Raw genomic sequence first — 25367 nt, 5'->3', positions numbered from 1 at the left:
AGTGTGGTGATGTCAAACACAACCTACAGTGTATACTAGATTCTAAGAAAGCAATTTCCAAAAATAGGATAGGTGAGACCCCATACACTAAAAAAATCTAAAAAGATTGTTGATTTAAGAGGAGCAGGAAGCTAGAAACAGCCAAATCTAGGCAGCTCCGTCCCATATAATGCTACAAATGGAAGGAATAGAAGCCAGCCTGGCTGGATAGGAAACTTACTAGACAATGGATTTTTTTTTTTTAAGTATGAAAAATGGAAGGCAGAAAATAGGTAACTGAGGACAAATATGGAAGTAACACAGTCCCACAACAATAGTGTCAGTATTACAAAAAAGAGGCTTCAATAAAATCTTTGAACAAAATGGTCTTTTTGTTTTGTTTTTGATAACACTTTCAGGATATATTCACAATCATGGAACCATTGTGTCTTATAGTTTGTGTCACTTTGGTGGTCTGTGTCCTGGCACATTTTCATCAAAACATTTCCCCAGTTTTCAGTCGCTTCACTTTGATGGTTTTCCTTTTGGGCAGTTGTGCTGGACCTTCTGACTATATCTGTTATCTAGCTCCCACCCAGCACCACCCTGCCAAACCCTTTTCCTACCTCTACATCAGATGCCAAAAATCCAATCAGTGTTACCCTTCCTGGAAAGAACTGTCATTCCTTTTGTGTATGACTCCACTTATCATTCCTCCCTGACCCCTCCTTCCCTCTATGTGTCAATTGCCCCTTTAAGAAGCTTCTTGGAAGACCAGGCACTGTCTTGCTTTTTTGCATATGTATCCCCAGCATTTAATTATTTGTTCCATAGTAAATGCTTAATAAATATTTTTTTTATTCAGTCATTCTATTCCATTCCACAAGCAGAGAATATGCAAATGCTTTTCCAAAGTCTAACTAGTATAATTATTTTTACCAATGTGATTGATATGAAGGAGTACTACGAAATTGTTTTAATTCACATGTGTTTTATTATTCACGAGAATGAATATTTTCTCAAGTGGTTATTTCATGGCCTTTGATCAGTTATCCATCATGGACCTCATGTTACCTTTGGACATTTTAAAGCCATTTCTTATGCATTTTAGATTTCAATTTCTTATCCTTCATATTCAATGTATTTCCCATAATATGGTCTTTTTATTCAATTGTTGTTTTTTGATATCTAGGCTTTAAAAATATATATTTTTTATTGTCAAGTACATCTGTCTTGTCTGTAACAATTCTTTGGTTTTTGTTTGTTCTTTTGTTTTGCTTTTTGGAGGGGGGAAGGTAGGGTAATTGGGGTTAAGTGACTTGCTTAAGGTCACATGGCTAGTTTTTGTGTTGTGTCTTGAAGCTGGATTTGAACTCAGGTCCTCCTGACTCCAGGGCCAGTGATCTATTCACTGCGCCACCTAGCTGCCCCAGTAACAATTTTTTGTTGAATAGAAGAAAACTTATTTTCCTTCCAAAATTTAACTAAGCACCACGTTTCTTTTTTCCTGCATTTTAACCTTCTATAGTTACTTTCTATGTTTGTCTAAAATCCAGCTGAAATGGAGCGAAGCGGGTGGTGCCATATGATGCTCTAAATCCACATTCCGCTGAATTGCCGTCCATTTCCTCCAGTATTCATTAGAGAATCCTCTTTCTAGTTTTCCTTTTCTTTGGATTTTCCAGATGTTTGGTTGAATAGATAGTGTATTACATTGATCTAAATTTTGTCTAGCATTGGATGATTTTGATAATAACTGCTATCTGGTAGGTTTTAAAGTCGACAAGTGAACGACCCCGATGATAGCTTGTGTGTTTCCCAGCATGTTCCTTGATAATGTTTACTGTTTTACTTTTAAAATTTCATTCTGACTTTAGCCAGTTTTGTAAAGTTATCTTGATATTTTGATTGACATTTCATTAAATGTATAAATTGGTTTGGAGACTTGTCATTCTTTGTGATGTTAATTCAGTCCATCTATGATCATTGACTGTCCCTACAGGTGTTTAGATCTTCCTTCATTTTAGTCATTATAGTTTTAAGTTATCTTATGTAGGCATGGTGCATTTCTAGGCATTAATTCCCAAATATATGATGGATTTTGTTATAAATGAGCTTTTAAAGATATTTTCATGACATTTGTTTCTGGTTAATAAGAATTCAAATGATTTTTGCAAATTAATCTTGTATCCTGTGACTTTGCTGTATTCATTGTCTCCATTAATGACTGTTGGATTAATAACCCCCTTATTCTTCTCCCTCTTTTGTATCTCTTCTTTCCCTTCTATCCTCCACAGAGCTGCCAAATTAATATGGTTTAATCACAAGGCTGGCCATGTTACTCCCTTACTCAAAAATATTCAGTAGCTCCCTATTTCCTCTAGATTGAAACACAAACCCTTCAGACTTACTTTTACAGCCCTGTACAATCTGCCTCTTACTTTTCTCCGTGTTCCAGCAATCAGGACTGTAGCTGTTCTCCTAACCTCGATGTGTTATTCTCTGTCTCTGCACTTTTGCACAGGCTGGCCCCAGTGCCTAGAATTCCTTCCTTCCTCACCTCCACCTCTGGTGGGTCAACTCTGGCACCACAATGGGAAGTCTTTCTGGAGTCTCTGACTTTACCTGGTTGTCAAATACATGTTTAAGCCCCATCCCCTCTAGTTGAATAGATTAGATTCTTCCAGGGTCTGCTTTCCTTTTTTGTTTTGGCATTTTTTAGTCCCAGAGAATGTCCAGGGTCTAGTGTGCACACAGAAGACATTTAACAAAGGATTGCTTTCTTCAGTAGAGTTGTCACTCTTAAATACCTTGTGAAATCCTGGCCAGGTTCCCACTTTGGAAGTCAACAGCCCCAGACTTAGGAGCTCCTGCTGATGATCAATGCCTTGGCAACATAGCCCATTCTCTTATTCTGTGTAATTCTTCTCATCGTACTTCGTCCAATGCCAATATGTTTTGAGGCCAGTTTTCTTGATTGCAAAATAATATTAATAACCTTTACTAAATGGACATTCTAGGAATAAGGAATAACATGAGCAAATGCATGGAGGTAGCCCAAGTCTATTCTTACTAGAGCCACAGAGAAAGTAGAAAGGGCACTAGGTGGTGGGGAAGGTAGAGCACTGGACTGTATTTCAGGAGGACCCAAGTTCAAATCCTGCCTCAGACACCTAGTAGCTAGGTGACCCTGGGCAAGTCACTTAATCTGTCTATGCCTCAGTTTCCTCATCTGCACAATAAGGACCTTTAAGGTCTCTCCCAGCTCTCATTCTAGGAACCTGTGATTTGACTGCAAAGGCAGGACCCTGTCATATTATAGATAGCTAAGAAATTTGTACTTTGCCTGGAAGGTAATAGGGAGATTTTGATGGCTCATGAGCACCAGCCTGCTTAGCTGTTCTTGTCAGTAATGTAATTAACATTACATTACTGATGATTAGTAGGTACTTTCTAGCTGATGGAACCAAGAGCATGGGGAGCAAAAGAATTCATTCAGCTCTATCCAGGAGAAGGAGGTGGCTTTCTCTTAAGAAGAAGGCAGAACTCTTGATTCTAAACTTATTTGTCCATTGGAAAAAGGAAGAGAAGACCCGCCAACCTCTATCTGACAGAACACTCAATGGGAGAGATAAGATATTGCCTCCTACTGTGTTTCCCTGATAATAAGACACTGTCTTATTATTTTTTTTTTTTGGACAGAAAAACACCAGAGGGCTTATTTTCAGGGGAGGGCTTATTTTAATGAACATTGACAGCAATTTTAATAAACAGGTAAATGGGAACAAAAAAATGTACCTTTATTCAATAATGATCATGTCATCTTCTTCAACAACATCGTCATAAGTGTCCATACCCTGAATTCCGTCCTGGATGTCTTGCTCCTCCATTTCCTTCAGAAGAAGTGGACCCAATCTGTAATGTCCAGCAATATAGCTCTCTTTAAATGAATATGTCTTGTCCAGGTAACCTGCTCGTAGTGCCTTGGCGACACAGCTGTCAGTAATTTTATCCCGTGACTTCTTCACCCAAGTCACGACTTCTTGCAGACAGGGCTTCACAAAGTTTCCACGCTGATTTCTTTCCATTCTATTTTCAATGTAGTCATTGACTTCCATGCGCAAATGGTCCTTGAATGGCTTCTTTATTGCAATATCAAGGGTCTGGAGATAGGCAGTCATTCCTGCAGGAATCATTACTTGATTTATTCTTCTCTCTGCAAGGAAGTTTTTCATTTCTTTAGCGCGGTGAGTGCTGGCTGAATCCCAGACTATCAGACCTCTTCGGTTACCTCGCATAACAAGTGGCAGCATTAAATCAACCCACTTTCTTATAACGGCTTGTGTACACCAGGCTTTTTCGGTTTCAAGAATGTAAATGCCAGATACACGTTCAATCTTATCTTTCTTGCCCTTACTGATGATTAGAGGTGTGACTTTCTTTCCATCCAAACAAATTGCCAAAACACAGGTGACCCGTGCACTTTCATAGCCAGTGGTGGGAATGTAGATTGACGTTGCACCCCTGTGATGAATTGTTGTTTGAGATCCTTGTCCCATAAACACTGCAATTTCATCCATAGCAATCATATTGCAGGTTTGGTACTTGGAAATGTCGATCCTATCAATAAAGGACTTGAATGCAAGTGCATGTTTAATAACTTCAGCATCTTCCAGCTTAAACAGTGTTGTTGATCTTCTTAGGGACAGTTCATACCGTTGAAGGAAACCGTCCAACCAGTGTTGTGATGCTTTGAATCCTTCTGAGACCATTTCAAACTCTGGTGCCATTGAAAGGGCAAATGCTTGAATATCAGCCCTGCGCACAACCAAGGCCTTTGCTCTCCTGTCAGGAATCCATTCACCAATGAGGATCTCCAAGTCAGGATATAAGGGCTGCCGACCTGATCCAGACCTGCGCTTTTTCCCTTTTCCCTCATCCACCTGTTGATTGAGGTTATTATAATCTGCTCTCCATTTTCTGACCATTCGAAGATCCAAAAGTTTTTCTTTACAGAAAACTGCAAGATTCTTGCCATGTGACTCCTCTACAATTGCTTTCTTATACTCAACAGTATAGCTCTTCCTTTTTGTACTCATGTCTGGGGGTCAAAACAGACAGAATAATAAAATTATGACCATCAGTCCTTCTTTTCACTCCATCATGCCCCCTGAGTTCTTCTTTTTTCCTCCATCATGCCCTTTTTATCCTCCATCATGCCCCCTCACTCCCGCTTACATACCGGGTTTTTATGTTGTCCTGCCTCAGCTCTCCTCCGCAGCACTGCTCTCAATGGCGCCAGCAAGCAAATCACTGGGGAAGGACAGGATGACGCGCTCACTGCTGCAGCTCTGATTGGATGCAGCTCAGAGCGTGGCATGCGTTTCACCCGGGGGGGGGGGGGACGGTGCATACAGAGGGTACCGTAATGTAGCATGTAGCGCAGGGGATCACCTTCACTACAGTAGCAATCTCAATAGGGCTTAATTTCGGGGGAGGGCTTATTTTAGAGGAATCTTACACAGTAAGGGGAGGGCTTATTTTCGGGATAGGTCTTATTATCGGGGAAACACGGTACATGCAGTGAGGAGAAGCTGAGGATTTAGCTGAAGTTAGTTGATGGGACTTGAAGTAGTAAGTATTCTTTGACCTTTCTATTCTCAACAATACAATGATCCAAGATAATCCCAAAGGACTAGCATACTATTTGCCTCCAGACAAAGAACTGATATTGATTGAATACAGACTGAAGCATACTATTTTTCACTTTCTTTCTTTGGTTTTTTCTTTTATTTGAGTCTTCTTGTACAAAATGATTAATATGGAAATGTTTTACATAATTGCACATGTATAACCTATATCTGATTGTTTACCATCTCAGGGAAGGGAGAAGGGAGGGAGGGATAGAATTTAGAAGTCAAAGCTTTTAAAATGTTTTAAAAAGTGGGGGGGGGGAAGATTTTCTTAACAAAAAAGTCCTAAGTATTCTTGAATCACTTTGGCTCTCTCTTCCTTGCCAGCAGAGCTGGAGAGCTGAACAACAGCTCATTTCCATTAAGTAGTAGTCAGGAGAGCAGAAAGTTAGAATTCTGTTCCCTCTGTCCTGTTTCTCTTTCCTTCTGACAGGTCAGGCGAGTAGAGCTCCCTCTCTTTCCTATTCCTCCTAGCCTTCTAAGAGTAGAATTGCTGGCTTTAAAATAAAAACTCAGCAGCATTTCTGTATAATAATAACAAAATTCAAGAGACAGAGATAGAAAGGGAAATCCCATTTCAGATATCTACAAATTATATAAAATATCTAGGGAATAAGCCAACCAAAGCACACAAAATTATAATTAAAGAAATAACAGAACCAGGAGAACATTGTACATAGTAGCAGCAATATTGTACAATTATCTACTGTGAATGACAGCTGTTCTCTGCAATACAGTGATCCAAGATAATTCCAAAGGACTTATGTGAAAAATGCTATCCGCCTCCAGAGAAGGAACTGAAGGAGTCTGAATGCAGATCAAAGCAGACTTTTAAAACTTTCCTTATTATTCTTGGTTTTGTTTTTGGTGCAGATTTTTGGGTCTGTATTTTTTTTTTTTTGCAACATAGTTGATATTAGACATTTTGCATGACTGCACATGTATAATGTACATCAAATTGCTTACCTTCACAAGGAGGGGAGAGGTGAGGGAGGGACAGAGATAACATGGAATTCATTTTGTTTTAAATTAATGTTAAAAATTTTTGTTTAAGGGGAGGCTAGGTGGCACAGTGAGTAAGAGCACCAGCCCCAGAGTCAGGAGGACCCAGGATCAGCTCCGGCCTCAGATACTTAACACCCACACAAAGTAACTGGCTGTGTAACCTTGGGCAAGTTACTTAACCCCAATTGCTTTAAAAAAAACTTTTTTGTTGTTTACATGTAATTGAGTAAAAATAAAATAACAAAGGAAATAGCAGAAGAAATATTCAATGGTCATGACTGGGCTGTGTCAATATAATAAAAGTGACAATACTATCAAAAATTAATTTGTAGTTTTAATGCTGTAACAATCAAATTATCAGATTGATATTTTAGAGAACTAGAACATAATGAAATTTATTTGAAAAAGTAAAATATACCGAATCTCAAAGGAAATAATAAAGTAGAGACAGAGGTAAGGAATAGTACTTCCAGAAGTAGGTAGGTAGAGACATGGGGGAGTAGTACTTCCAGATCTCAAAATGCATCATTACAAGCAGTCATCAAAACCATCTGGTGTTGGTTAAAAATAGAGAGATCAAAGGAACATACTAGACAAGGGAGAATCAGAAAAAAATGGAACATAATAAACTGGAAAACATAAATTACTTAGGAAAGAAATCTCTAGTTGAAAAAATGTTGGGAAATCTGGAAAGCAATCTGGCAGAAATTAGACTGAGACTAACACCTTATGCCATGTTCCGTAAAACATTAAGTGGCTTATTAAAAATCATACAACTAAAAATTAGAGGAGAAAGAGATCATATTCTCTTACAGCTGTGAGTAGGAGATGGATTCTTAACCAAACCAAGGATGGCAGTGATTACAGAATATAAAATAGGTAACTTTGATTGTGTGAAATCGAAAAGCTTCTATACAAATAAAATTAATGCACCTAGGAAAATGACAAAAAAAAATCTTTGAATCAAATTACTCTGATAAGGTAATATCCAAAATTCACAAATAAGTGATAGACAAATAGAAGACCCAAAGCCATTCTCAAAAGATAAATGGATATGAACAGTTTCAAAAGAATTGCAAAGCATTAATAACCACATGAAAGAATGCTCCAAATTAATAATAAGAGAAATACAGATCTAAATAACTTGAGTTTCACCTCACACTCTGCAGATTGGCAAAGATGACAAAATTTGGGAATCGTCAATGTTGAACAGTTAGGGGAAGATAGGCACTCTAGTGCATTGCTGGGGGAACTGAATTGGTGTAGCCATTTTAGAAAGCAGTTTGCAATTATGGGGGGGGGAAAAGTGGTTAAAGTGTTCATACCCAGAGATTCCATTATTTATACTCCAAGGAAGCCACTGATAAGAATAACCCCATATACACCCAAATATTTACAGTGGTGCTTCTTTGTGATAGCAAAGATTGGAAACTAAGTAGATGCCCATCACTTAGGGAATGACTAGCTAAATTGTGGGATATGAACGTAATGAAATATTCCTGTGTTATAAGAAATGATGTGTGTAATGAAAATAGAGAAGCATGGAAAGAGCTCCATGATCTAATGAAAACGGAAGTAGGCAGAACCAAGAAGACAATATATAAAATAACTATAACAACATAAACAGAAAGACAAAACCACAAACCAAAATCAAAAGTAAATGCTGAAAAATTATAAAGAATAAACGTGGCTTGGGCGCCAGCCCTGGAGTCAGGAGGACCTGAGTTTGGATCCGGCCTCAGACACTTCACACACACACACACACACACACACACACACACACACACACACACAACACTAGCCATATGAACCTTGGGCAAGTTACTTAACCCCAATTGCCCCCCAAAAAGCAAAAGAATAAAAATAAAATAAAAGAATAAACAGGCTCAAAAGAAGGGATAAAGGCAGATAACTCTGCCCCCTTCAAGGTTCACAAGTGTTGTATTTTGTAAATATTCTCAGCCTTTTTCAATGTATTGATCAGTCATACTGTTTTCCTCACTTACTTGCTTTGTCTTTAAAAATATTATGTATTATATGGGATGGCTCCTGAGAAGGGGAGAGAAAGAGGGAAAGACTGGGGAAATTATGATAATGTAGAAAAACACACAAATTTATTTAATTAAAATTTAATTAATAATAAATTATAATAAAATTTATACATATATTATTTATGTATAATGTATTATAAAATAATCATTCATTCATTTTAAAAAGATGCTATTGAGGGTGCAGCCAAGATGGCGGAGTAGAAGTATGACCTTCCCGCGGCTCTGGCTTCCACTTTTCCCAATCCATGTAAAAGGGGGACTCTAAACAAACTTTGGAGCTGAAGAACCCACAAAATGACACAGAGAAGCTAATCTCCCACTGAGGACAGTCCTGCAGGCCTGCAGGAATCCAGCTCAGTGCTCTGGGACCCAAGCCCAGCCCCAGCTGGAGGGACTCCAGATCAGCAGCAGCTGTGGCCTTTTCCAGATTTATCAACACTTAGATGTGAAGGACAAGGTGAGAGGTCAGTGCAGTCTGGACTTTGGGACCCAGTAAGTGGGAGTGAGATGCCAGCACAGCCAGCCAGTGCTACATGGCAGCTTCAGCTCCTGGCCTGCAGAGTGTAGGGGGACCAAGCACCAGTCTGAGGGGTAATCGCTCTTGTTTTAACCTGCTTGGATCTGGATTGCAGTCTAGGGTGGAGGTCCTGGGGTGTGTGTCCAGCTTGCCAGAGCATGTGGAGGCCTCAGAAAGGGCACCCATCTAATATCTCTGGCAGCTGAGAAAAACCCAGCATTTGGGACGAAAGCTCCCCTGTCTGGTGGCACAGTCCTACTGTGGCAAAAAGCCCAGGGGTCAAGTGACTGAGGGGCGACATGACCAGGCAAAGGAAACAAAGCAGACAGAAGATTCTAACATTACACTCCTTTTTGGGGGACAAAAAGGAGCAAAGCATGGAACAGGAGGAAAACAGTGAAGTCAGAACTCCTGCACCAAGAGCTTCAAAGTAAAATACGAGCTGGTTACAGGCCATAGGACCTTAAGAAGCAGATAAGAGGAGTGGAAGAAAAATTCATAAGAGAAATTAGAACAATGCAAGAAAATTATGAAATGAGAGTCAACAGCCTGACTGAGGAAAATAATACCTCAAAAAACAGACTGACTCAAATTGCAAAAGAGGCTCAAAAAGGCAATGAGGAGAAGAATGCCTTAAAAAGACAAATTTTCCATATGGAAAAAGAATCTCAAAAGCTCAATGAGGAGAATCATTGCTTCAGAATTAGATTGGAGCAAATAGAAGCTAATGAGTTTATGAGAAATCAAGATGCTGTTAAACATATCCAAACAAATGAAAGAATAGAAGGCAATGTGAAATATTTCATGGGAAAAACCACTGACCTGGAAAATAGATCCAGGAGAGATAATTTAAAAATTATCGGACTACTTGAAAGCCATGACCAAAGTAAGAACCTAGAAATCGTCCTCCAGGAAGTTCTCAAAGAAAACTGCCCTGATGTTTTAGAACCAGAGGGCAAAATAGAGGTTGAAAGAATCCGCCAATCACCTTCTGATAAAGATCTCAAAAAGAACTCCTAGGAATATTATTGCCAGGTTCCAGAATTCCCAGATTAAGGAGAGAATATTACAAGCAGCCAGCAAGAAACAATTTGAATATTGTGGAAACACAATCAGGATAACCCAGGATCTGGCAGCTTCTACACTTAGGCTTGAAATATGATATTCCAGAGGTGAAAGGAGCTGGGATTAAAACCAAGAGTCACCTACCCACCAAAACTGAGTATCATGTTTCAGGGGAAAATATGGACATTCAGTGGAATAGAGGACTTTCAAGCATTCTTGCTGAAAAAAAAAAACAGAGTTGAATAGAAAATTTGACATTCAGATACAAGAAGCAAGAGAAGCATGAGAAGGTAAACAAGGAGAAGAAATCATAAGGAACTTATCAAAGTTGAACTATTAACATTCCTACATGGAAAAACAATAATTGTAACTGATGAAACTTTTCTCAGTAGTTGAAGGGATTAGAAATATCTATCTATCTATCTATCTATCTATCTATCTATCTATCTATCTATCTATCTATCTATCTATCTATCTATTATGTTATTGTTTTGCATTAGCTACACATGTACAACCTATACTGAACTGATTATCTTCCCAGTAAGGGTGGGTGACAAGGGAGGAAGGGACTGAATCTGGAATTCAAAGTTTTAAAATCAAATATTCAAATATATATGTGTGTGTGTATACTATTATTAATACTATCTTACATGTAATTGGGAAATAAGATATACAGGCACTGGGGCATAGAGATCCACTGGAAAAGTCGAAAGAGGTATGGGAGAAAATATGGGAGAGAGCAGATTGGAGGAGGGGATATCCTCTGGGACTGCTATTTTGGGGCGGCGGGTAGGGGAAAAATGGGGAGAAAATTTGTAACTCAAAATCTGGCGGAAACGAATGATGTAAATCAGAAGTTAATAAAGCATTTTAAAAAAAGATGCTATTACAAAAACCAGGTAGGCTGTACTAGAGACATTTTCTAAGTTCTTGGCAATGGAAATAGAAAAAAGATGGAAGGAAGAAATGTTTTAAGAGATATTTAAGGCTCATTCATAATCAGGCTTCCACCTACCTTTTCTGATTTAATTTACATTATTCTTCTTCACATATTGTCTCTTCCAACACATCTGAACTCTCAGCTGTTCCCTGAATGCACCATTCCATCACCTGTATCCTTGGACTCTTACAAACCATTGCATGGGCTAGAATTTCCTCCCTCCTCCACTCAGCCGATCTCAATCCTGATTTCCTTCCAGACCCAACTGCCACTTTCTTGCACGATGCTCAGTGGACCCCCTGCATCCCCCACCAGCAGCTGGTGCCTTTCCTTTCAGGTTATTTTCTATCCCTTTTCTATCAGCTTTTATATGCACATGTCATCTCTCTCTAGGAGGGCAAATCATTGAGGTCAGAGCCCATTTTGATTTTGCCTTTGTATCTGTGACACCCAGCCCAGTGCCCAGGGCCCAGTGCCTGGCAGTAGTACTTGCTAAGGAAATGTTTGTTGACTAATCTTCATTCAATGCTTTCTTCAGGTGGTGCATCTTTGTGGCCTTCCCTGAGAGTTAGCACTTTCTCCTTCCTCAAGTTACTCTGGGCTTCCTTATTTTAATTTATTCAATCATTCAGTCAGCAAGTATTTATTAAGGGTCCACTGTATGCCAGGTATTGTGTTAGATGCTGAGACATGTTGGTTTTGTTTGTTTCTTTTGTTTTGTGGTATTCTTCCATCATTTCTAAAACTTAGAAAAAGTTATGGTCCCGAGTTGTAAAAGTTAATATGGATATATTTCTACTTTTCAATATTTTTTTTTTCTCTTCTCAGTGACATGCTCTGGTACCAGAAGAAACAAATGGCTCAGAGGTGAACTGGTCAAAGATGTTTACTGTTTTAAATTGTAATCTTGCAACCAGAGCTTCCTGAAGTTGAATTTCAGGAAAGGGTTCTATTGAAATAGGGAAGATCAAGAAAATATGTTGAGATTGGCCTGGCATCAGACTCGGCCGCCCTTCTAAGGGGAGACAAAGCCGTGGCAAAAATGGCATGAAAATTCCAGTTTATAATGGGATTCCAGTGCAGAAGTCAAAGGTTTCTGTGTATTTATCCGAACTTTCACAAGGAAGTAAATAGGCATACATTTGACTTACAAAATAGTGAGTTCTTATGCTTCCCAAGACCTCCTCACACATTGACCCATCTACCACCAGTGCTAGTACGATCATTATTTCTTGAGAAAAAAATTAATATTTGACATTTCAAATGTATGGAAAGTGGGAAAAATAATGCTTGAAATTACTTATATTTAATTTGTATATTATTTTGACATGTATTTTATCCTCCCTCTACCCAATTAGAAGGCAGGAACTTTCACTTTTGTCTTTGCATTCTCAGTTCCTGGAACAGTGTAGGTAGGCACTTAATAAATTATTGGTGAATGAAAGAATGAGCAAATGAACTAAGGAATGAACCAGGAAGAATTTAGCAGAATTGACCTGGAAACAGATTGCCAAAAAGAGCTGTCTCAACAATTTTTTAATCCATTTCCCAAAAGCGTTTTCCTGATATTATTTTTCACATTCTTACTACATTCTATTTCAACAACTAAAGTTTCCTGAAAGTGGACTAAGTAATCAGTAAGGCCTGAAATTATATGGGTTCTCCATGGCTAATATGGAAATAGGTTTTTAACATGATTTTATATGTATATTTGATTTCATATTGCTTGCCTTCTCAATGGGTAGGGGAGGAGCTGCAAGGAGGGAAATAAGGGGGAATTTTTTTTAAAAGAATGTGAAAAATAAGTAATAAAATTTCAAAAATTGTATGGGTTTTATAAGTTACAGAATTGTAGAATTTTGAAGTTGGTAGAGACTTTAATGGCCATCTACTCTAACCCATACCTGAAAGGAATCCTCAGTGTAATACATCTAGCAAGTAGTCCTCCAGCCTCAGATTGAAGGCATACATACAATGAGGGAGAGCCCCCCACCTTCTACTTCATTCCACTTTTGTTCACTTGGAACTGGGGGTGTGCTGGGGCCAGCTCAGACCTTTCCAGTGAATTTGCTAAATTCTCAGTGTACAAATATTTACACCTTGGGAATTGGCAGAGGCTAAAAATCTGGGCATCCTTCGTTTTTTTTTTTTTAATGTCTAGACTTAAGAAAGGGTTAATAATTCAAATTAAAGTTTTTTCAGATAGCTGATTGTTGGTCAGTTGGTTGATTGTTGTCCTTCATTCTCTAAGAGGACCAAACCATATCACTTTGTTGGAGTCCAGGTATAGTGTGTCCAACTGTGGCTGATTGACCTGTATGAGCCTAGAAAGCTCTACCAAAGACTGGGCACAAATAGTCTATGTGAACGTTTGGAATGGAGATGGCTCTAAGTTTATGCATCTCCCATTTCTTTTGAGCAGATGCTTTTCTGCTTCGCTTCTAGAGCCCAGCTCCTTCTCTGATGCTGGCACTCCATGCTGGGCGGTCCTATGCCAGTGTCTCCTATGTCACACAATCAATTCCAGAGTTCTTCAGAGAGACCTTAAGAGTGCCCTTGTATCACTTCTTCTGACCTCCATGCAAGCACTTGCCTTGTGCAAGTTATCTGTAAAATAGTCCTTTAGGCAAACATACATTTGGCATTTGAATAACATGGCCAGCCCATAAGATTTGCCTTCTCTGCAGTAGAATATGGATGTTTGCAGATTCAATGAGCATGTCATCCTTGCCAGCATCAGTATCCAAGTCACTGATCATATATCTTATCCCTGGGGACAGCCTGGTGGCATGTGGATAGAGTGCCTGGAGTCAGGAAGATCTGAGTTCAAGTCCAGTCTCAGACACTTAGTAGCTGTATGATACTGGGCAAGTCATTTAACCCTTTTACCTTAGTTTCCTCATCCGTAAAATGAGCTGGAGAAAGAAATGGGAAACCCAAGGGGTGGCTAGGTGGTGCAGTGAATAGAACACTGGCCTTGGAGTCAGGAGGATCTGAATTCAAATTCGGCCTCAGACACTAAAACTATCTAGGCCTAGACCACAAAAACTATCTGTGTGACCTTGGGCAAGTCACTTAACCCCAATTGCTTTCTCCAAAAAAAAAAAAAAAGAAATGGTAAACCCTAGTTTTTAGATGAGAAAATGGATGCCCAGGGAAAGTTGGTGACTGTCCAAGTCACCCACATATTAAGAATCAGAGACAAGATAAAAAGACTAAACAGTACAAGACCAATCACAGATACCTGGAGCCTTCCACTGGAGATTTCTTGCCAAGCTAACACTGTGCCCTTAATGACTACTTTTTGAGGCCAGCCATTCAACCATCTCCAAAGCCACCAAATGGTATTATCCTCTCATCTACATAGTTCTACTTTTTTCTACAAGAAGAGCATGAGTTACTTTATGAAATATTTGGCTCAAATCTAGGTCAACTATCTCTCTAGCTGATCAGCTCACTTAGTCATCATATCAGAAAAGACATAAGCTTGTTCTGGCGTGACCTGTCTTAGAAGATGTCACGCTGGCTGTCTGTAATCGCCACTTCCTCTTCAAAAGGGCCACTTTAACATTCGAGAATGTTCCAGGAAATGAGGTCAAGCTCACTGGCCTTGGTGGATTGTATTCTTTCCCCACCCACCCCCACCTCTTTTGTTTTGTTTTTTGAAAACTGGTAATTTGCCTTTCTCTAGTTTTGTGCTTCCTCATCTATTTGCCACAATTTTCCCAACATTGTTTCGCAATCCTATTTGCCAATTCTTTGATTATATAAGGATGTGGTTCACTCACACCAGATGACTTGAATCTATCAACTTGGTACTCTCTTATAATAAGAGTTCTTCAGTTCTTATAATAATTGTTGTCCAGTTCAGGTACTGGAGTGGTTTGCTGTTTCCTTTTCCAGCTCATTTTACTGATTAGGAAGCTAAGGCAAATACAGTTAAGTGACTTGCACAGGGTCACACATCTGAAGTCAGATTTGGACTCAGGTCTTCCTGACTCCAGACCCAGCACTCTATCCACCATGCCATCTACTTGCCCCCTTATAATAATAGCTTATATTTATAGAGCACTTTAAGGTTTGCAAATCACTTTGTAAATATTATTTCTTTTGATCTTCACAACACCCTTGGGAGGTAGGTGCCATTATCCTCCCTGTTTTATAGATGAGGACCTGAAGCAGAGATTAAATAACTTGTCCAGGCTCACACAGCTCACTAGTGTCTAAAGCTAGATTTGAACTCAGGTCTTTCTGACTCCAGTCCTAGCACCTTATCCACTGAGCCGTCCATCTACCTAGATGCCTGATGTAACTGAGACATGACCTGAGTCTGAATAAAAGTGCACCAGAACAGTCTGTATTTATGGTGCTCTTTCTCTAATATTCATCAGGATTAACTGTAAAATCATTATTAAGGACTCAAAATTGTTTTCTCCTTGACTAGTAGGTCTCTTTCCTTGCATTTTCTCCAGAAGGTAATGTTCAGATTAAATTAAAAGAATAATTTTGTTTTGAAGTGTTTGTGTTGACAGTAAAACAAATCTATTCTGAAATATTCCCTTATGATTTGAACATTTTAATTGTATGCATGTAATTGGTACATTTTAAGTACATATATTATCAAAACATAATTTAAAAATTCAAGATTTATAACAACTAATGTAGCAGCAAGCACCCCAAGCGTCCTCAGGGTTTGCAGCTACCACAGGTTCTTGGATCTGCTTTGTTAAAGGAAAGCAACTCAAAATGGGTTAACAAGCTTACTTTAATCAGTCAGACATATATCGTTTACCTTGCTCAGGAGAAAAGGTCAGCACCCTGAACCTCAAAGTATACAGGCATAATTATCAAGACAGAAACATCAAGTAGACAGATTTCCAAACTGTCCAACCATTACATCCATACCCAGTCAACATCTGGGTTTCCACATTCTGGGTTTTTCAAAGCCGGGGGACTCTCAACAACAAACAACGGCTTCCCAGAATTCAGATCAAATCACAGAACACTTCTCAAAGTGAGTCCCAAAACAAAGCTACACATCAGTGCTTATATAGCCTTCTCCTGGCTCAGAGAATGTAACAACCTTTTTGATCCACTGGCCAATCAAAAAGTATCTACTGAAAAACAAGCCTCCCTCCCCAGGCTTCTGGTGCACTTTAGCCTAGGGGCAGGGAAGATCTTTAAATCTGCATTTCCATTACAACTAATAATGTAAACATAATTTAATTTTATTAATATATTTTCTATTGTCATTATAACTTGTTTTCGACCACAAAATGTCAAAACATTTATTGATATCTTCCTTTTTTATCACCTTCATTTTTTTCTTTTTTTTTTAAAGCAATTGAGGTTAAGTAGCTTGCCCAAGGTTACACAGCCAGTTATTTTGTGTGGGTGTTAAGTATCTGAGGCCAGAACATATCCCGGGTCTTCCAACTCCAGGGCCAGCGCTCTTACTGCGCCACCTGGCCGCCCCTCACCTTCATTTTCAAATCTATTCCTCTGCATCTCTTTACACAGAAAATCATCCCTGGAAGATTAGGAAAAAATGTTTTTTATAAAATTCAATCTAATGAACAAAATCAGATGGTGATTACAAAACTCCATGTGCATAGACCTATTTTCATCTCTTCTCTTTGGGACTAAGTTTGATGTACGCAGTGCTCTATTTTTCTATTGGTTCTTTTCCATTTACATTGTTGTAGTTATCATTCTATTGTATTCTGAATCCCACTTACTTCATTTTGCATCTGTTCGTCTAAATTTTCTCATACCTGCCCATGGGAGAAAGACAGCGTAGTGTAGTGGTTGGAGGGAGACTGGGTGCAGCTCCTACCTTTTAATCATCCTGGCCCAGTACTCCCAATGCTTTTGGCAGCTCTAAAGCTAAAAGTTGACAAGGCACGTTGGTAGAGAGAATTTCCTCATCGAGATCGAATTCCCTCCCTATACCCATCTGTATTCTGTAGATTCATCGTTTCTTATGATGCAATATCTCGTTACATTCATGTATCAGTTTGTTTAGACATTCCTCAAAGAATGGGCATCCATTTTGTTTCCAGTTCTTTGTTACCACAAAAAGTGCTGTTGTGAGTATTTTAGCATCTGTAGAACCTTTCTTTCTATCTTTGACTTCTGTGGTATGCCTTGTGGTTAAAAGATTTTTTTTAAATATGGGCATTTTAGTCACTTTCTTAACATAATCCCAGATTGCTTTTCAGAATAGTCAGATTCAATTCATAGCTCAATCAATATGGCATCTTGACTCAGCCTTTTTGACTGTTCCCATCATTTACCATATGAACTCGTTTGCAGGGTTGTGAGATGAAACATCAGCATTTTGATTTCCATTTATTTCTCTTACCATTAGTGACTTCCAGCAATCCTTCATATTCTTGTGTGAAGCTTATAATTCTTCTTTTGAGAACTGTTTATCCATATACTTTGGCCACTTATACACCGGAATATGACTCTTGGCTTTATATGTTTGTATGTTTTTCCTACATATCCTGGAAATCAAGTCTTTATTTAGAGATATATGATGCAACACTTTCCTACCCACAACTGACAGCTTCTTTTCTCATCCGACTTACATCTGTTTTATTCATGCAAAAGATTTTTAATTTCAGGTATCTGAAATGATCTGTTATATCTTTTATTTTTCTCTTTTTTTATTTTTTAGTGTACATCATTCATTTCCACAAGATCTTGAGTTACAAATCCTCTCCCCAATTTTCCCTACCCACCATCCCAAAACAGGGCTCCCACTGAACATCCCTTCCCCCAATCTGCTCCCCCATACATCATCCCCCATTCCCCTCTCGACCCTCCAGTAGGACATGGTGGATCTCCATGCCCCAGTACCTGCACATCTCACTTCCCAGTTACATGTAAAATAATAATAATTATAATAATAATAATAATGTATATATATTTTTAAACATTTGATTTTAAAACCCTGGATTCCAGATTCCCTCCCTTCCCCCCTCATCACCCACTCTCACTGGGAAGATAAGCAGTTCAATATAGATTGCACATGTGTAGCTATGCAAAACATTTCCATAGTGGATATATTGTGAAAGACTGACTATATTTCCCTCCATCCCATCCCACCCCCCACCTAATCCACTCTCCACCTTGATCCTGTCCCCTTCAAAAGTGGTTGCTTCCAACTTTCCTACCCCCCAGCCTACCTTCCCTTCCATTATCCCCCCTCTCTTCCCCTTCCCCTCTACTCTCCTAAATAGGGTGAGATACCCTATTTAGTGTGTATGTCATTCCCTCCCTAAGCCAAATTCAATGAGAATAAGGTTGACCCATTCCCTTTCGCCTTCCTGTTCTTCCCCTCCATTGTAACCATTTTACCTTGCCTCTTCTATATGAGATAATTTACCCCATTCTGTCTCTCCCCATCTCCTCTCATTATCTTCCTCTCTCACCTCTTAATTTCACCTTTTAAGTATTATGCCTTCCTATTCAATTGGTCCTGTGCCCTCTGTTTTGTATACCTGTAGGCATATATACACACACTCACATATGTATTCATATACCCATATACTCTCCTATATAGACATATATATGTATGTATACATATACATATAAGTATGTATACACACATACACACACATATATGTATATATATATACACACATACACACGTATATACATTTCTATTCCCTTCAACTATTCTCATACTGAGAAGGGTTTCATAAGTTGCAATTATAGTTTTTCCATGTAGGAATATAAATAGTTCAACTTTGTTAAGTTCCTTATTATTTCTTTTCCCTGTTTACCTTCTCAAGCTTCTCTTGCTTCTTGTATCTGAATGTCAAATTTTCTATTCAACTCTGGTTTTTTCATCAAGAATGCTTGAAAGTCCTCTATTCCACTGAATGACCATATTTTACCCTGGAACATGATACTTAGTTTTGTTAGGTAGGTGATTCTTGGTTTTAATCCCAGCTCCTTTGACCTCCTATATATCATATTCCAAGCCCTTCAATCCCTCAATGTAGAAGCTGCCAGATCCAGAGTTATCCTGATTGTGTTTCCACAGTATTGAAATTGTTCCTTCCTGGCTGCTTGTAATATTTTCTCCTTGATCTGATAACTCCAGAACCTGGCTATAATATTCCTAGGAGTTTTCTTTTTGGGATCTTTTCAGGAGGTGATCAGTGGACTCTTTCAACCTCTATTTTGCCCTCTGGTTCTAAAATATCAGGGCAATTTTCCTTGAGAATTTCTTGAAGGATGATTTCTAGGTTCTTTTTTTGACCATGGCTTTCAGGTACTCTAATAATTTTTAAATTCTCTCTCCTGGATCTGTTTTCCAGGTCAGTGGTTTTTGCAATGAGATAGTTCACATTTCCTTCTATTTTTTTCATTTATTTGGATCTGTTTATTAGTATCTTGATTTCTCATAAAGTTACTAGCTTCCATTTGTTCCAATATAATTCTGAAGGAATGATTCTCTTCAGTGAGTTTTTGAGATTCTTTGTCCATCTGGCAAATTTGGCTTTTTAAGGCATTCTCCTCATTGCCTTTTTGAGCCTCTTTTGCCATCTGAGTTAGTCTATTTTTTTAAGGTGTTATTTTCTTCAGTCAGGTTGTTGACTCTCATTTCATAATTTTCTTGCATCATTCTCATTTCTCTTCCCAGTTTTCCTCCACTTCTCTTATTTGATTTTCAAAATCATTTTTTTCATTTTTCAAATGCTTTATTTACTTCTGATTTACATCATTCATTTCTGCCAGATTTTGAGTTACAAATTTTCTCCCCATTTTTCCCCTACCCACCGCCCCAAAATAGCAGTCCCACAGGATATCCCCTCCTACAATCTGCTCTCTCCCATATTTTCTCCCATACCCCTTTTGACTTTTCCAGTGGATCTCTATGCCCCAGTGCCTGTATATCTTATTTCTCAATTACATGCAAAATAGTATTAATAATAGTGTATATATATATGTATATATTTGAATATTTGATTTTAAAACTTTGAATTCCAGATTCATTCCCTTCCTCCCTTGTCACCTACCCTTACTGGGAAGATAATCAGTTCAGTATAGGTTGTACATATGTAGCTAATGCAAAACAATAACACAGTAGATATATTGTGAAAGATTGACTATATTTCCCTCCCTTCTATCCCACCTCCCACTTGTTCTATTCTCTACTTTGATTCTGTCCCTTTTCAAAAGTGGGTGCTTCCAACTTCCCTCCCCCCAGCCTGACCTCCCTTCCATCATCTCCCCTCTCATCCCCTTCCCCCCCTACTCTCCTGGAGGGTGAGATACCCTATTTAGTGTATATTTCATTCCCTCCTCAAGCCAAATTCAATGGGAATAAGGTTGACCCATTCCCTTTTGCCTTCCTATTCTTCCCCTCCATTGTAACCATTTTCCTTGCCTCTTCTATGTGAGATAGTTTACCCCATTTTGTCTCTCCCCATCTCCTCTCATTATATTCCTCTCTCACCTCTTAATTTCACCTTTTAAGTATCATCCCTTCCTGTTAAGTTTGTCCTGTGCCCTCTATCTATGTATACCTGTAAACATATATACACACATTCACATATGTATTCATATTCCCATATACCCTCATATATAGAAAAGATAGATAGATAGATAGATGATAGATGATAGATAGATAGATAGATAGATATTTCTATTCCCTTCAACTACTGAGAAAAGTTTCCTCAGTTACAATTATTGTTTTTCCATGTAGGAATATTAATAGTTCAACTTTGATTAGTTCCTTATGATTTCTTTTCCCTGTTTACCTTCTCATGCTTCTCTTGCGTCTTGTATCTGAATGTCAAATTTTCTATTCAACTCTGTTTTTTTCAGCAAGAATGCTTGAAAGTCCTCTATTCCACTGAATGACCATATTTTCCCCTGAAACATGATACTCAGTTTTGGTGGGTAGGTGACTCTTGGTTTTAATCCCAGCTCCTTTCACCTCTGGAATATCATATTTCAAGCCTAAGTGTAGAAGCTGCCAGATCCTGGGTTATCCTGATTGTGTTTCCACAATATTCAAATGGTTTCTTGCTGGCTGCTTGTAATATTCTCTCCTTAATCTGGGAATTCCGGAACCTGGCTGTAGTATTCCTAGGAGTTTTCTTTTTGAGATCTTTTTTAGGAGGTGATTGGTGGATTCTTTCAACCTCTATTTTGCCCTCTGGTACTAAAACATCAGGGCAGTTTCCTATGAGAACTTCCTGGAATATGATTTCTAGGTTCTTACTTTGATCATGGCTTTCAGGTAGTCCAATCATTTTTAAATTATCTCTCCTGGATCTTTTTTCCAGGTCAGTAGTTTTTCCCATGAGATATTTCACATTGCCTTCTATTCTTTCATGTGTTTGGATGTGTTTAACAGCATCTTGATTTCTCATAAACTCATTAGCTTCCATTTGCTCCAATCTAATTCTGAAGCAATGATTCTCTTCATTGAGCTTTTGAGATTCTTTTTCCATCTGGAAAATTCGTCTTTTTAAGGCAATCTTCTCCTCATTGCCTTTTTGAAACTCTTTTGCCATTTGAGTTAGTCTATTTTTTAAGGTGTTATTGTCCTTAGTCAGCCTGTTGACCCTCATTTCATAATTTTCTTGCATTGTTCTCATTTCTTTTCCCAATTTTATCTCCACTTCTCTTATCTGCTTCTTAAGGTCCTCTATGGCCTGTAACCAGCATGTATTTTCCTTTGAAGCTTTTGGTGCAGGAGTTTTGACTTTGTTGTCTTCCTCCTGTTCCATGCTTTGCTCCTTTTTGTCTCCCAAGTAGGAGTGTAAAGTTGGATTGCTCTGTTTGCTTTGTTTCCTTTACTTGCTCATGTTGCCACTCAATTACTTGACTTTTGAGGCTTTTGCCACAGTAGAACTCTGCTACCAAAAATGGGAGCTTTATCCCAAATGCTGGGGTTTTTGCAGCTGCTGGAGGTATTAGTTGGGTGCCCTCTCTGAATCCTCCACACACTCTGGCAGACTGCTCATGCACCCAGGACCTCCTCCCTAGACAGCAATCTAGATCCAAGCAGGTAAAGGCAATAGTGATTACCCCTTAGACTGGTTGCTTGGTCCCCCTACAATCTGCAGACCAGGAGCTCTGAAGCTGCCACAAGGCAGTAGCTGCACATCCACCATGCCTCAGCTGTGTCTTGCTGTTGGGGCAAAGGTTGGATTGCACTCAGAATTCCCAGGTTCCAAAGTTCACATTGCACTGACCTCTTACTTTGTCCTTGGCATCTATGGGTTGATAATTCTGGAAACTGCCACAGCTGCTGGTGATCTGAAGTCCTTCCAGCCAGCAGCTGGTCAGACCGCCCTGAGGCTAGAACCTCCAGCTTGCTCAGGGTGGGGTCGGCTCCAAGCACACTGCACTGGCCCCTTCCTACCAGCCTGCTGGGCTGTCCTCAGTGAGAGCTTCTCTCTGTCATTTTGTGGGTTCTGTAGTTCCATAGTTTTTCTAGAGTCATTTTTTACATGAATTGGGGGAGGTGGGAGCCAGAGCTGGGTGGAAGTCCTGTTTCTACTTTGCCATCTTGACTCCGCCCCATCCTGTCTTTTTTGTTCTCCGTTTTTTTATCCATAGCTGCGAAAAGGCATTTCTTATTTTTCTGTTTCCTTTTTAATGTGACATTTAATAAATAAGTTAGTTACCCATTTTGGCCTTATTGAGGAGTATGATATAAGACATTGGTTAGACCATAAACTCTTGGAGGCAGGTAGGCATGTTTAATGAACCGTCTCATCCATGCGGCTACTAAACTGCTTCTGTTTTGTTTTCATGTTTCATCCAAAATGATGGAACTTGAAGAGATATATATATATATATATATATATATATATATATATATATATATATATATATATATATATACATATATATATATGTATATGCACTAAATTTCTTCATGATTACTAATATTTACAACTATTAATGCCAACGCATAAAGTATCATAGAGGCATCATGACTCGGTGTAAAGAGGGTTCGTTTGTGTTAGAAAGAAATGTGCCCTCAGCAAATCCAGTGAAGCTGATGTCAGGGAAACTTCTTAAAATGAAATGGTTTGATTCCATTAAACAAAAAACAAATGTTTAATGGGATCTCCAATTTTTTTTCATTTTTTGTCAAATAACTTATTTCCAGTAAATAAGATCTAGCAGTTATAGGTTTGCAAAACATTTTAAAGGTTAGCTCATTTTATCTTCCTAAAAGCCTTGTGAAGTAGGTGCCATTATTATCTCCATTTTACAAATGAGGAAACTGAGGTGATACAGCCTAGGGTCACACAACTAGTAAGTGCTTGAGGCAGGATTTGAATTTAGACCTTTTGGATTCCAAATCTAAAGCTCCATCCATTGAGTCACCCATTGTTCCTAGGAAAAGACCTCACTTGAATCAGCAAAACTCATCTTCATGAATTCGAATCCAAACTCAGACAGTAGCTGTATGACCCTGGACAAGTCACTTAGTTCTGTTCACCTCAGTTCCTCATCTGTAAAAATAGGGTAGAGAAGGAAATGGCAAACCACTGGTATCTGCCAAAAAAACTCCAAATTAGGTCAGACACAACTGAAAACAATTAAAAACAAAGAACCTGGCCAAATCATTTACTTGTTGCTGGTCTGCATTGGTAGAGGGAATTTCCCCTTTAGGAGTTCCCTAAGCTGGTGAAATCCCTGGTCTGAAGCAATCACAACAAAATTATTATACGAGTATTTTTGATGATGATGGTTATCCTATTACTTTTTAATCTCAAGCTTCCATATGATTGGGAGTCATTTTTTAGACTATAGTTAGTAACCAGTTTAGGCTCTGGTCCAGATTAACCTAGAGAAAGGTCAAGCTATTTCTGCAGATTTTGAGGTTGGGGAAGCCCTCTGTCAGCTAAGGCAGAACTTTTAGAAGAATAGAAGGTTTTATACTCTAGGTTTTCTTTCAGAGTTGTTGAAAGCATTAACTATGTTCTGTATCAACAACACTCTCCCAAACAACTACCACCACCCCAAAACCTACCTCAGATGTCACTGTGGAGTTAGGAGCAGCTAGAAGAAAGTACATAGTTTCTCATAATAAAACAAAGATGCCAAAGGATTCTCTGCAATAGAATTCTTGATTCATGTCATTTGGCTACTTTAGACGCTAAGGATTATTTCTTTGTAGGAGGGCACTGTGTCCAGAATCAGAGGACCTGGGTCCAACTCTCATCTCTGATACCCATCACCTGTCTGACTTTGGAGCAGTTGTTTTATCCCTTTAGGCCTCAGTTTCCTCATTTGTCAAATGAGGGGGTTAGACTAGTTGACTTCTAGAGGCCCTTCTACCTCTGGAGCTGTGATGCTATATTCTCTGAATTTACTAAATTGAAGATCAGTTAATTAAGATGAGAAGAGTAGCCTATAAAATTATGGGGCTTACTTCTGTCATCACAATGCCTGCCATATTGTGGGCACTTCCTAAATGTTTATTGAATTGTCTCTTTCAGCCTTTGTTACCTTATTGGATGGAGAGCAAGCCCAAAATGCCATCCAGACATTTCACCAATATTCTCTTCGTGGAAAAGAGATAACTGTTCAGCTCCAGCCCACAGATGCTTTGCTCTGCATTACCAACCTGCCCCCTTCTTTCACAATAGAAGAATTTGAGGAACTGGTCCGGACTTTTGGCAACATTGAGAGGTGCTTTTTGGTCTACAATGAAATCACCGGCCATTCGAAGGGCTATGGATTTGTAGAGTACATGAAAAAAGACTCTGCTGCTAAGGCTCGGTCAGAACTGTTGGGTAAACAGTTAGGAGGCTTCACTCTCTTTGCACAGTGGATGGATGTGAATCAGCTGACCATAGATCTCATTCATTCTAAGTGCCTATGCATTGATAAACTCCCCAGGGACTTCACGGATTCCCAAGAGCTCTTGCAAGTTTTCTCCTTCAGTCATAAGCCCGTGTTTGGTCAGGTAGGTACCTTTCAAGATCCTAGGTTTGAAAGCCTTCTCAAGTATATATATACAGAGAGAGAGAGAGAGAGACAGAGAGAGAGAGAGACAGAGAGAGAGAGAGAGACAGAGAGAGAGAGAGACAGAGAGAGAGAGAGAGAGAGAGAGAGAGAGAGAG

General features: G+C 38.9%; 1 protein-coding gene across 1 annotated transcript in view; it reads left to right on the top strand.

Moving 5' to 3' along the window:
- Positions 1 to 25367, top strand: part of LOC138165129 (ribonucleoprotein PTB-binding 2-like) — a 98549-nt gene that overhangs the window by 48945 nt on the left and 24237 nt on the right. The window contains exon 3 of the mRNA XM_069093285.1: positions 24741 to 25210. Within this exon, the coding sequence (XP_068949386.1) occupies positions 24741 to 25210 (470 nt within the window). The remainder of the gene's footprint in view (positions 1 to 24740; positions 25211 to 25367) is intronic.

The sequence above is a fragment of the Petaurus breviceps genome, unplaced genomic scaffold (assembly GCF_028583685.1).
Source record: "Petaurus breviceps papuanus isolate PSGF00001 unplaced genomic scaffold, PetGlider_PUasm1.0 208, whole genome shotgun sequence".
NCBI lineage: Eukaryota > Metazoa > Chordata > Mammalia > Diprotodontia > Petauridae > Petaurus > Petaurus breviceps.
This window is presented reverse-complemented; position numbering and strand designations above follow the sequence as displayed.